The 13,059-nt window shown below is 39.5% G+C and overlaps 2 protein-coding genes across 2 annotated transcripts in view; one reads left to right on the top strand and one right to left on the bottom strand.

Moving 5' to 3' along the window:
* The window catches only part of HEXB (hexosaminidase B (beta polypeptide)), a 28,655-nt gene extending 25,472 nt beyond the window's left edge, over positions 1-3,183 (top strand). The window contains exons 10-14 of the mRNA XM_006874411.1: positions 231-303; positions 1,129-1,303; positions 2,161-2,251; positions 2,424-2,528; positions 3,123-3,183. Coding sequence (XP_006874473.1) covers positions 231-303; positions 1,129-1,303; positions 2,161-2,251; positions 2,424-2,528; positions 3,123-3,183 — 505 coding nt within the window. The remainder of the gene's footprint in view (positions 1-230; positions 304-1,128; positions 1,304-2,160; positions 2,252-2,423; positions 2,529-3,122) is intronic.
* A 457-nt stretch (positions 3,184-3,640) lies between these two features.
* Positions 3,641-13,059, bottom strand: part of GFM2 (G elongation factor, mitochondrial 2) — a 57,471-nt gene continuing 48,052 nt past the window's right edge. The window contains exons 20-23 of the mRNA XM_006874410.1: positions 8,742-8,921; positions 8,235-8,350; positions 4,313-4,495; positions 3,641-3,769 (exon numbers count right to left, since the gene is read on the bottom strand). Coding sequence (XP_006874472.1) covers positions 3,641-3,769; positions 4,313-4,495; positions 8,235-8,350; positions 8,742-8,921 — 608 coding nt within the window. The remainder of the gene's footprint in view (positions 3,770-4,312; positions 4,496-8,234; positions 8,351-8,741; positions 8,922-13,059) is intronic.

Here is a 13,059-nt window from a genome sequence, read left to right as displayed (position 1 = left end):
CACTCATTCAGGAAGTGACTGTTAAAAATCCCTATACTATGTTTGGTTCTGAGCAGTATATTAGAAAGAAGGAACTGCTGGGTCACTTGACTTTAGCTGGCTCTGGTTAGGTTATACTAAAAGACACTTCTGAATATGACTAGTAATCCTTGTTAGAATATGTTCTTTGCTTCACCATCATCATTAAGCTTGTGATCTGAAATGATTTTTTTTTTTTTTTTTACCCGTAGGCTTGTGGACATTATTGCAGCTATAAACAAGAGATCTGTCGTCTGGCAAGAGGTTTTTGATGATAACGTGAAGGTGAGAAGTGTAAGGTGGTACCCGATTCTGTAATACTCGTGTCTTAACAGGCTCACATCTGGAATGGAAGGAACCCTAATAAGTCTGTCCCCATCATTATGTCAGTGAACTGACCCTTGCCTTACACTTTGGTTAGGCAGTAGCTATAGCCCAGGACCAGTCATCATGGCGTTTGTTTCTCTTCTCCACGGACTTCACTCCTTAGCGGCTTTTCCTTCTCACCTCGTCCTCTACCTGCTCACTATTCAGTACAGCAGAAGTACTCTGAATTCAGCCCCATTTTTCAGAGCAATGAGTCTTTATTGCTACTGAGGTGTTTCTGTAGTAACACTGTAACTAGTTTTTCTTTCTGAGGTAGTCCAGTCTTCTTCAGTTGTGAATTTTCAGGTTGTGCTACCAGTGTTAGTTTTTTGCATCCTCACAGTTACAAAGTTAAACAGAAGGAAAGGGATTGAAATGTTAAAGCTCAGCCATAGTTCACTGTGCCTACATGGTGTCATGTTGCTAAGTGCCACCGAGTCAATTTGGCCTCATGGTGACCCTGCACAGGGTTTCTGAGGCTGGCTATCTTTGCAGGAGCTGGAAGCTTCATGTTTTTCCTGTGAAGTAGTTGGTGGGTTTGAACCTCTGACCTGGTGGCTCGCAGTCCAGTGTTTATCCTACCCACATGGTTATATGTATAGACAGAAGTTAAATATCCAACTTTAAGGTTGATGAAACCTCTGATTTTAAGTGTTTTCTAACTTTAATGCCTTGGACTTTCAGTATGATCTATACTGTATTTGCTAAACCTACTGATAAGTATTATAATTTGTAATTTAATAGCTTCAGCCAGGCACTGTAGTTGAAGTGTGGAAATCAGAAGACTATACTCAAGAACTCAGCCAAGTCACAGAAGCTGGATTCCCTGTAATCCTTGCTTCTCCTTGGTACTTGGATTTGATTACATATGGACAAGACTGGAAAACTTACTATCAAGTAGAACCTCTTAATTTTTCTGGTAAGTAAAGCAACTACCATTACCTTGGTTTCTTAGTTTCCTTCCTTACTCTCGTACATGGGAAATCCTGACCTAGATATTACCTCTAAAACTATTACCCCTTTATGCTTGAGTCTTGATTTTGAGATACTTTGGGTATATATGTATGTCTATCAAATCAAATCAAAGCTCATCATCACTTCAAGCTTTCACTTTCCACATTTTGAAGATGCTGTCTGTATCAAACTTGTCTGAGGAAAGACTATTGTCTAGTTCAGAGGATTTCATCCATGTGCGTGCGTGTGTGTGCGTGTGTGTGTGTGTGGTGGGGGAAGGCAGTGAGGGAGTGTCTCAGTCACACAGCACTTCAACCCTCGGAACCCTCCAGTAAGAACAGTTTAATATTGTCCACTTTTATTTATCATACTTTTAATATGAAATTGCTTTTTCTAAGATTTTACGATTTAAAAAAATTGTTTGAGAACTGTAAGGTAAGTAAAAATTGATAGGAACTTCCTCTAGAATGTAATTTCTGAGGATCAAAAAGTCGATTACTATGAAAACAATTGTTTAGGTTTTTTTTTTACATTAAGAAGTAGAAATTGAAGTTAGGAGTAGTGGTCACAGCCCATTAACAATGGTAAACTAGTGTTCTAATTTATAGTCATTGGCACACTCTAAGAAGTACTTTAGGAGGAGAAAGAATATTTCTGGTATCCAAATTAATTTGTTTAAAACCAAATAAAATGGTATCTTCAATACTGAACAAACACATTTCGTTTTCATATGCTATACACACTATGACTCATGGGCCAGGGGTGTGGATACAGTGGGACTCTTTGTACCAGCCTGAACTACAGTTGTTTATATCCACACAGGTTCTCTGAAACAGAAAGCACTCGTCCTTGGTGGCGAAGCTTGCCTATGGGGAGAATATGTGGATGCGACTAACCTCACTCCAAGATTATGGTATGCAATTTAATTGATAACATTTGAGTTAAAATAAAAATAAGGGTGCCCTAGCTTTCATGCTCCACTTAACGTGGGAAAACACTAGGAATTCCCCCAAACATGGCTTATGTACTTGTTTAAGAAAACATAGATTTAACATGTTTTGGGGGATTTGTGGCTTAAATTTTAGGCCTCGGGCAAGTGCTGTTGGCGAGAGACTATGGAGTAGCAAAGATGTCAGAGATGTAAGAAATGCCTATGACAGGTTAACAGTGCACCGATGCAGAATGATCAGGTAAGACAAACTAGTGTCCAAGCTACATTTTAAAGTTCCATGTGATTTTTTAACCTCTTATTCAGTGTTAGCCAACTTTTGTTTTTGTTACAAATAGAAATGTTTGTCACTTTAGAAGCAGCGATTTAATTAAGAGGATTGAGGACTAGTATTTTGTAGATGAAGAAAATGGTGCCTGTAATACTGTTGCACTTACTGTTTTATGTTGTTGTTGTTGTTAAGTGCTGTAGAGTCAGTTCCGACCCATAGCGACCCTGAACAAGGGTTTCCGAGGCTGTAAATCTTTATGGGAGTAGAAAACCTCATCTTTCTCCCACAGAGCAGCTGGTAGTTTCGAACTGCTGACCTTGCGGTTTGCAGCCCGATTCGTAACCACTACACTACCAGAGCTCCGATGTGTTTTATAGATATGTCAAATTTTGATGTAACTTTACATTGGCATCTATTGTCACTTTAATATCGATTTTCCTATCTTAAAGTGATTTTCCTCCCCTCACAATTTAGCAATGGTTTGGTGATCCTGATTTTAGCTATAAAACTCTTTCATATGGCTGGTGAATTACATCTTGTATTCATACTTTTTCTGTTTCATAGGCGTGGAATAGCTGCAGAACCTCTTTTCACAGGCTACTGTAGCCATGAGCACAGTACATAAAAAAAGCCTAAGCAAAGATGGAAAACAGGAGGGGAAAGAAGTCCACAGCAATCTGCTACAACCAACTTGATTCTGAAATGATGGAAATTAAGATTTGTTTGACTGTTCTAAGAATAAAAGGTATCTTTGTATTGACTGAACCTTTAGCTTATTTTACATCAGGTAAAGAAAAATGGATCTTCCTTGCGAGACGTTAAAAACAAAAACACTTTTGTACTGTATTTACTACTGATTACAACATTTACTCACATACATTCAAAATTCGAAGCATAGTTCTCATAAAATCGAGCAGGCAGCTCCACTGCCGGTCAGACTTCAAGTTCCATCTTTTAGCTTCTTCTCTACACTGAAACTTGAATGCATTTACCCAACAAATAGAGCAGTGAAAGTGGTTCTTACTGAAAATGAAGTGGATAGATGCTCCTGAATGTCTCTCATTTTCCAGGACCCAAAACACTTAGGCCAAGCCACTTCTCTGGTTGAGCAGTACACGCTGGTCCTGAGGATTCATGGCTTGATAATTAGATAGTTCTAAGGCAAAAGTAGCTGAGCCTGATGTTAGCGTTCGAAGCACAGTTGAATAACCCTAATTAAAATAATTCCAGTCAGTTATTTTGTCAAATTTAAGCCCCCCCAGTTTTACCAGTTTTCTGTGAAGTTCAGTATACAAATACTGTGGAGCACAGAATATATTGAGTAGGGTAGGCAAAGGCATGCCTCAGATCGGCTGTGTAGTCCTGGCACTTGGTAGGTAGGATGACTCTGCCCTTCCCACCACTCTGTAGTACTCAGGTGCCTGTCCTGGAGCAGGTAAGGTTGACAGAAAAGAATAGCACTTGCTTTCAAACAGACAGTGGCAAAAGTAGGATCAATGCTTAGAAAGGAAACAGCGGCCATTGAGGCTAATGCCACGTTTTAGTTTGCATACTCCCAACTTGGTGGGTCTAGGACTGGACATAATCCCAGTGAACTTTCCTAATAAACCTAAAATTCATCAGTCCCTGATGGCTTAAACTTAACATACATTCTCTAATTCTCTAATGATGCTTTGCCAGGTCTTACTGATTTTTGTTCAGCATGTGTATCAGCTGTATTAAAAAATATGCACTTTCAGTCACAGAATACCTACCATCATTTCTGCGAGAGGAACAAATCCAGTAACAACCTTGTTGTCCTGGCGAGTCTGGATTTCCTGAATGTTCCCTCTTCTTTGTGCCAGATCTGCCAAGACAGAGCTGAGGTAATCTCGAGTCACTGTCACCTCGAGATGCATCAGAGGCTCCAAAACTTGATTATCTGCTTTCTTCAGAGCCTAAAGAAACAAAAGAACATTAGCCCTGCTTGCTGACATTGGAAATCAAATTTCTGCTAGGGAAAAAAAATGGGGGAGGAGGCATGAATCGTACAAACTTTCAAATACTGCCCAAACTCAAGTATGAGGCTGTGTCAGAAACATGTCTGCTTTATCAGTGCCACTGATACCGACAAACAGTGCAAACTTCAGTATTTGCCCACGTGTGATACAGCATATCTAAGGTCTCATGTGGCTCCATATGATTAAACACTGAATTGCAAAGTACAAGGTCAGTAGTTCGAGCTCACCAGCTGCTCTGTGAGAGAAAGATGAGGTTTTCTGCTCTCGTAAAGATTTAAAGCCTCGAAAGCTTGATCCTGGATGGTTTGCTATGAGCTGGATGTGACTCAATGGCAGTAACAACATAGGTCCCATGTATGGTATGCTAGGGGAGTAAAGTTTGATTAAATCAAACCTTTATGTGAACAAGTGGCCTGAGAAAATAGTTTTCCCCTTTAAACCGAAGACCCATTTCTTCAATACTGAAACCTCTTGTTTCAGATTTAAAGAGAAAAATTTAACGTACAGCACATAGAGAATATGAAAACGTACAGCACATAGAGAAACCCGCTAAAGTGGCATTCAGGGGAGTATGCAAGTTGAATAACACTGGGAAGTAGCAGCCACATAACATTATGATTGACAGTCCGAGCCCGAATCTATTATTTAATAGTCTATTAATAGTCTAAATGCATCAGCTAAATCGGTAAAGGGGTTTCAGGTGGCGTCTGCAAGTACCATTAACTCGTGGTGGTGGTGGTGGTGGTAAGAGCCATAGCATAGTGTCAAATCATAGTGACCCTATACAAAACAAAACACTACTTGGTCCTGTGCCATCCTCACAACTCGTACGTTTCATCCCAGTACTACTGCCACTGTGTCATTCCATCTCATTGGGGCAGGGGGGGAGGATCTTCCTCTTTTCCACTGACCCTACACTTTACCAAGCATGATGGCCCTCTCCAGGAAATGATCCCTCTTCATAACAAGTCCAAAGCATGAGAGACAAAGTCTCATCATCTGGGCTTCTAAGGAGCATTCTGAATGTACTTTCTTCCAACACAGATTTATTTGTTCTTCTAACAGTCCAAGGAACTTTTAATATTCTTCTCCAACACCATAACTCAAATGCACTGATTCTTCTACAGTCTGAGTTATTCTCTGTCCAACTTTCACATGCATACGAGGTGACGGAAAATACCCTGGCTTGGGTCAGGCTTACCTTAACCCTCAAATTGGTATCTTTGCTCTTGAGCATTTTTGGGAGGTCTTGTGTAGCAGATCTGCCTAATGTAATATGTAGTTTGATTTTTTGATTGCTGCTTCCAAGAAAACTGAGTTCAATCTTTTCTCCATTTATCATGATGTTATTTATTGGTCCAGTGGTGAGAATTTTTCTTTACAGTAAAATGCAATCCATACTGAAGACTATGGTCTTTGATCTTCATTAGTATTTAGTTTTCTTCGCTTTCAGCAAGCAAGGTTGTATCAACTGTGTATCACAAGTTGTTATGCAAACATCCTAAATAATCCTAAAGTCTCCCAATATGTACCAAGCGAAGAGCATCATTTTCTTTCCAAAATACTTTGCTCTGCTTTTTTCCTGCTGTTGGAACTTCTAGTCTTTAGTTCATCTGGACACGCATCTTTGACTATTCCTTTATGCCCAATGAGCTTTAAGCACTGGAAAGCTAACTGCAAGGTTGGTAGTTCAAACCCATCAGATGCTCCTTGGAAACCCTACACAGGGTTGCTATGAGTAGGAACCAATTCGACAGCAGTTAACAATTGCTGGTATTCTAGTAAAGACCTAGTTCATTTCCGGTCCTAGAACGTCTCTGCCGTACTCCAAACCTGTATACTAACAATTCTACTTCCTATTTCAAAAAGTTGACTCACCATTGTTCTCACATCAAAGTTCAAACTTCTTTTTCATCTGACATTGTAACTAAAGAATTCTTCAATCTGCCCCATCCATATGCAATATGCCCCTTTGTCCAAATCTTTCAAACCATCACAACTCAAATATTATCCCTAAGAATCCTCCCCAATTCCCTATTTCCCAGTTTTTATGGTTTTCAGCTCATTCTAACTAATATGCTGGCTATTTGACTATAAATAAGAAGATCCCTTTAGGTAAAAATAATGTATGCATCTTACCTGTGCCCTTCACATGAATAGCTCAATAAATATGTGAAGTGTCCCTAACATTTCATAAGCAGCGAGGAAGAGGGTCCCCACTAAACACTGTTTAACAACAGAGTACTTCCATTAGGGGTATTTTACTGAAATTAATGATGTAAAACCAAAAGCTAAATGTACTTCTCCCATCAAGTTAATTTTTCCAATATGGCTTCAATAATAACACCAACCAACTCAAACACAGATTATTTTGTTTAGAAGACATACTACATTATGAAGGATTGGCCAATATACTGGGGCTTGGGGTTGATTTGGAAACTATATTAAATCATCTTTCAAATTAGTTACTTCAATACCAAATCAATTCTGGGAGGAACTTTAAAATTTAATCATAACTACTTTACGGTGCCATTTCTAACTACATGCTTAGGGTGAGCAATATTTAAACAATTTCATATTTAAGCTTTAGGATTTTTTTGTGTAATTTGAAAAAAAAAAAAACTTTTTAAGAAGTATGAATTTGACCTCAGATGTAAGAGACTAATGTACTTCATTCAGTCTTCTGAACTTAAGGGTTTAAGGTATTTAAATTTATTTTAAAATTAAGCTTTCAAATAATACTAAAGAAAATCAGATCTCAAATACAATATAAAAATATGTTTTAAATGGTTATAACAAGCAAGTGTTTTAATGCAAAATTATCCAGCTACAAGACTGGGAAGCCCAGCACTGAGAAGAATACACAGAAGCGCATTTAGCATGCCTCACTCCTGGAGAGGGAGTCCTGGGGTGGTGCTGTGGATTAACACACCACACTGCAAAGCCATTTGAACTGCGAGGTCCGCAGTTCAAGCTCATCAGTCACTCCTTGGAAACCCTATACAGGGTCGTTATGGGTCAGAACCGACTTGATGGCACTTAACAACAACAGCAATTCCTGGAGTGTTAGTCCAGCTCTAGGAGGTTATTGGGGCAGGAAGCAGAGGGTCCATGACACTCAAGGCCCTATCACCAGGTAACCACACCAAGACCAGATTACCTGATCCTTTGAGAAGGGAAAATGCTTATACTGAATTTGTTACTTAGGATTTATCAATAGTTCTTAATTAAAAGTCCTTGTGACTATAGTTCATTTTGGGACAAGTAAACCCCAGATGAAGCCTCTCAACTAGTCTACCAGGTTTATCTCCAACTGTTGTGTGTGGGGGATGGAGAAAGCAGAAATGCCACTTTGTTGTTGCTGTTAAGTGCCATCAAGTGGGTTTTAACTCATAGCAATCCTGTATAGGATCCTAACGAAACTTGTCTTTTTGCTCAAATCACAGATTATTTCAACAGCAATCTGTGCTAACCAGTAAAAGATTTCTAAGTGATTTCTAAGATCCTCTTAGAAAACTTCTGGTGAGGAAGAAGGCAAAGATTTTCCATGGTAAGAACTCGTGTGTATCACAAGACTCAGGAGGCAGACACAAGGTCAGGCTTTGTAAGCAAAGAGGAATGTGGAATCGGCAGTAGTACAGAGCTGTGGGGTCACAGGGTTGGGACACTTCCATACCTTCTGCACACATCTTGAGACACAGGCAGAAATCATAGTTGTGGAGGTACCAGGATGAACTATTAGTGAATGCAAAGTAATTGTTATATCCTGAACTGGGAATCCAAGCAACGGTCCTAGGTAAGGGAAAACAAATTGTCTTAGGATTTCAATGTGCAGTGAGGAGTAACAGAACCAACAGTAGCGGTACAGAGAGAAAGCACAACGTAAGAAATTAGAATGAAATCATATAAAATGCCGTGGTGGTGGTAGTGTGCTGTGGAGTCGGTTCCGACTCATAGCAACCCCCGTACAGGGTTTCCGAGGCTGTAAATCTTTACGGGAGCAGAAAGCCTCATCTTTCTCCCACGGAACAGCTGGTAGTTTCGAACTGCTGACCATGAGATTAGCAGCGTGACTCATAACCACTATGCTACCAGAGCTCCTTATATACGTATATAAAATGTAGAGAGTAGCAAATGGTTGAGTGTTCTACTAATGCTTATTAATCTCATGGGAAGGCCTTACCTTGGAGGCATGCACCATGAATTCCATTTTCAACAGCCTCTTGGGAGACCTTCAAGAGTTCTTCACTAAGATCCTCAGCATATTCAATAACTGGAATAACAGATGACATTTCAGCTGGACTTGCTTCTAGTTCTACAGTCACAAGATGTCGTTTGTCTCCTAAAGTTCTATCTAAGGTATCTGTAATCAAACAGATTGAATATAGTACCTCAGATATTGGTTCTGCAAAAGATGTGTGGTTGCCCCATTGATAAGATTACAATCAATAAATGCTAGCTATCAAAGAAAATGGAGCAAAAAGAAAAATATTAGCAATGGCATTAAATATAGTATAAAAAAAGAGTGAAAAGAAGTTCTACCAAGTAAGCATCAGCTTTCATGTTGATCAGTGTTAAAAATCTGCTCTGAACCACTTGTTAATATTGCTGTACAGGCAGTCCTTACGTTACGAACATCCAGCTTACGTACACCAACACCATAAAGCCTGTCTATTAAAAATCCAATGGTTCATAAGAAAAACACATGCTACTTTGTTACACACACCAAATACTACTATTACTGTACTACCATGTTAAAATTCAGGAGCTCTGGTAGTGTAGTGGCTACAAGTGGGGCTGCTAACCTCAAGGTCAGCAGTTCAAAACTACCAGCTGTTCCGTGTGACAAAGATGAGGCTTTCTGCTCCATAAAGATTTGCAGCCTTGGAAATCCTAAACAGGGTTGTTAGAACCGACTCCACAGCACAATACCCGCCATCGTATTAAACTGGGAACAAGGTGCCTCTAGAGGATAAGCATTGGACTGCAAACCACTAGGCCCATGGTTCGAATCTTAACCACCTTCTCCACAGGAGAAAGATGAAGCTTTCTTCTCCCACGAAGATTTACAGCCTCAGAAACCCTATGCAAGGTTGCTATGAGTCAGAACCAATTTGATGGTACTTAACATCATCATCATTATGGTAAAGGTTTTAGTGTATCTGCGAGGACTTTAATGTTTCTTATGTATAGAAAGGCACACTATGTATACTAAGATCAATATCTGACAGACCGATACCAGCCTACTGTTTGAACAATAAAGCCATCTTAACACCACTGCCCCACCCCTTTCAACAAAATGCTCCTCAGTTTGGGTTATGATGTTTACAGCTGGAGCATCACATACATGATGTTATGGTTCTTCTCCGAGTATCACACGTAGATGCACACAATGTGAACCTGTCCTTTATTTGGTGACAGTCATTCGGATTATCAGGGCAAGATGTGGTCTAATGTCCAGTTGCTCTTTTTTGTCTCGCCCTTTCTAGTAAGTTATCTGTGGAGAGAGACATTTTAAGACCATGCAAAAGTCCTGCATAGGAATTTATCGGATATTTAGTATCCATGATGGTTTTCAAAATGATCATTTCTCAACTCCAGTTCCTGTCCCACATATAACAGCACTGCGTGTTTAATAAAGGAAGAACTTTGTTTCACCCATCAATTGTTCATCTATGTATTATCAGTATGGACTCATAAATTCCTGTTTTTTTATTATTTTTGTTAAGTGCCGTGGAGTCGGTTCTGACTCATAGTGACCCTGTATAGGATTTCCAAGGAGTGGCTGGTGAGCCTGAACCACTGACCCTTTCAGTCCAATGCATTAACCTACAGCACCATACTAGGACTCTATAAATCATCTTGGTTTTCAACTGTTCCTAGAGTTGGCCAGTGGAGCCTCTTCAAGCTAGCTTCTCACTTTACGACAGGCCATCCCTTTTTCTCCAGCTTTTCTTTCTTCTTCATGTTACAACCATTCCATAGTTAGTTCTGACAGTTTCTTGTCCCTTACTAATACTTCCTAACCCCTCTTTTATTTATTCAAAAATGATAACCATACCCAGCTTATACCCTGTATCTGATCATTCCAATTATCTGAAGCCTTTACTGGTCTGAATCTTGATGTTTGCTGTTTCCGCAAACTTGTGCTCACTGTGATCTTACTCACAGTTTCATGAATATCAACAAACACATATACATACATACAAACAATTTTTTAAAAACTGTGAGCTCCTATTCCTTTCTTTGTGGGGATTACTTTGAGGCCTGGGTTAAGACATGTTTCTCTAAAGAGGTCCTAGATTTCGTTTTTCCAAGTTCTTTGGGAACTACCATTTCATGAGCGCTTAACATTTGGAAGTGTTAACCAGGTCACACTGGTTATAAGAATTTATGCTGAAAACCCAGCATGACATCCTTCTCCAACGATTGTTCCCTCCTGACAATATGTCCAAAGTATGAGAGATGAAGCTTAGCCATCCTGGTCTCCAAGGAGCACTCTGACTGCACTTCTTCCAAAACAGATCTATTGGTTCTTTTGGCAGTCCATGGCACTTTTAGTATTCTCCTCCAACACCACAACTCAAAGACATCGATTCTTCTACGATCTTCCTTATTCACTGTCCAGCTTTCTCATCCATATGAGGTTATTGAAAATACCATGGCTTGGGTCAGGCTCACCTTAGTCCTCAAGCTGACATCTCTGCTCCTCAATACTTTAACAAGTCCCTGTGCAGCAGATTTGCCCAATGCAATATGTAGTCTGATCTCTTGACTGCTGCTTCCACGAGTGTTGATAGTTGATCCAAGAAGAATGAAGTCCTTGACAACTTCAATCTTTTCTCCATGGATAAGAATGTTGTTTATTGGTCCAGTGGTGAGGATTTTTGTTTTCTTGACACTGAGATGCAAACCATACCGAAGGCTGTGCTCTTTGATTTTCACCAGTAAATGTTTTAAGTCTTCTTCACTTTCAGCAAGCAAGATTGTATCATCTGCATATCTCTCAGGTTGTTGCTGAGTCTTCCTCCAATCCTGACGCCACGTTTTTTTCACAGAACTCAGCTTCTCATATTATTTGCTCAGCATACAGGTTGTATGCTGTACAAAAACTGTACATTCTCAAAAATATCACCAGCACAGAATCACCATATTTATTAAACAAAAGAACCAATTTCCCACTCACTTTGGGTTAACAATAACACATCACTACAAATCCGTAGGCTTTTGCTTATTGTTAATATGTGCCGTCGAGTTGGTTCCAATCCATAGTGACCCTATGTATAACAGAATGAAGCACTGTCCCATTCTGCAATATTCTCACAATCGCTATGTTTGAGCCCACTGCTGCTGCCACTGTGCCAATCTCACTGGGGGGATCACGCTCTTTTTCGCTGACCCTCCACTTTACTTAGCTTGGTGTCTTTCTCCAGGGATTGGTCCATCTTGATAACTTGTCCGAAGTATGAGGGACAAAGTCTGGCCATCTTGTCTTCTAAGGAGCATTCTGGTTGTACTTCTTCCAACATAGATTTGTTTGTGTTTCTGGCAGTCTATGGTTCCTTTAATATTCTCCTCTAACACCATCCACAACTTAAATGCATTAATTATTCTACAGTTTTCCTTACTGACTGTCCAACTTTTACATACATATGAGGTTATTAAAAGTACCATGGCTTGGGTCAGGTGCACCACAATCCTCAAACTGAAATTTTTGCTCTTCAACACTTTAATGAGGTCTTATGCAGGTTTGCCTAATGCAATATGTCCTTTGATTTATTGACTGCTGCTTCCATAAATGTTGATGGTGGATCCAAGCAAAATGAAGCATTTGACTTCAATCTCTTCTTCTTTTATCATGATATTATTTACTGCTCCAGTTGTGCAGATTTTTGTTTTCTTTACATTGAGATGCAATCTATATGGAAGGCTATGTTCTTTGATCTTCATCAGTAAGTATTTTAAGTCCTCTTTGTTTTCAGCAAAATTGCATCATCTGCATATTGCAGGTTGTTAATTATGCTTTCTCTAATTCTGATGCATTCTTAATATAGTCCAGTTTCTCAGATATTTGCTCAGCATACAGACTGAATAAATATGGTGAACGAATACAACCCTACCGCATACCTTACCTAATTTTAAAACATGCAGTGTTCTCATGCTCTGTTCGAATGACTGCTATTTGGTGTATGTACAGGTTCCTCATGAGCACAATTAAGTGTTTCAGAATACTCATTCTTTGCAATGTTGTCCATAGCTTGTTATGAAAGCCTTTGCATAGTCATTAAGTCATTAAAGCACATATTCGTGCTTTCACCTGAGATCCTTCTGATGTCAGTAAAGATATTCCTGATTCCACGTCCTGGGCTGCGTAGGGCTTGAACCTCTGGTAGTTCCTTATCAATGTACTGTTGCAACCATTTTTTAAATTATCTTGGACAACATTTTACTTACATGTGATATTAATGATATTCTCCAATGATTTCCGCAGTCTACTGGGT

Source organism: Chrysochloris asiatica, unplaced genomic scaffold, assembly GCF_000296735.1.
Source record: "Chrysochloris asiatica unplaced genomic scaffold, ChrAsi1.0 scaffold00275, whole genome shotgun sequence".
Classification (NCBI taxonomy): Eukaryota; Metazoa; Chordata; class Mammalia; order Afrosoricida; family Chrysochloridae; genus Chrysochloris; species Chrysochloris asiatica.
This window is presented reverse-complemented; position numbering and strand designations above follow the sequence as displayed.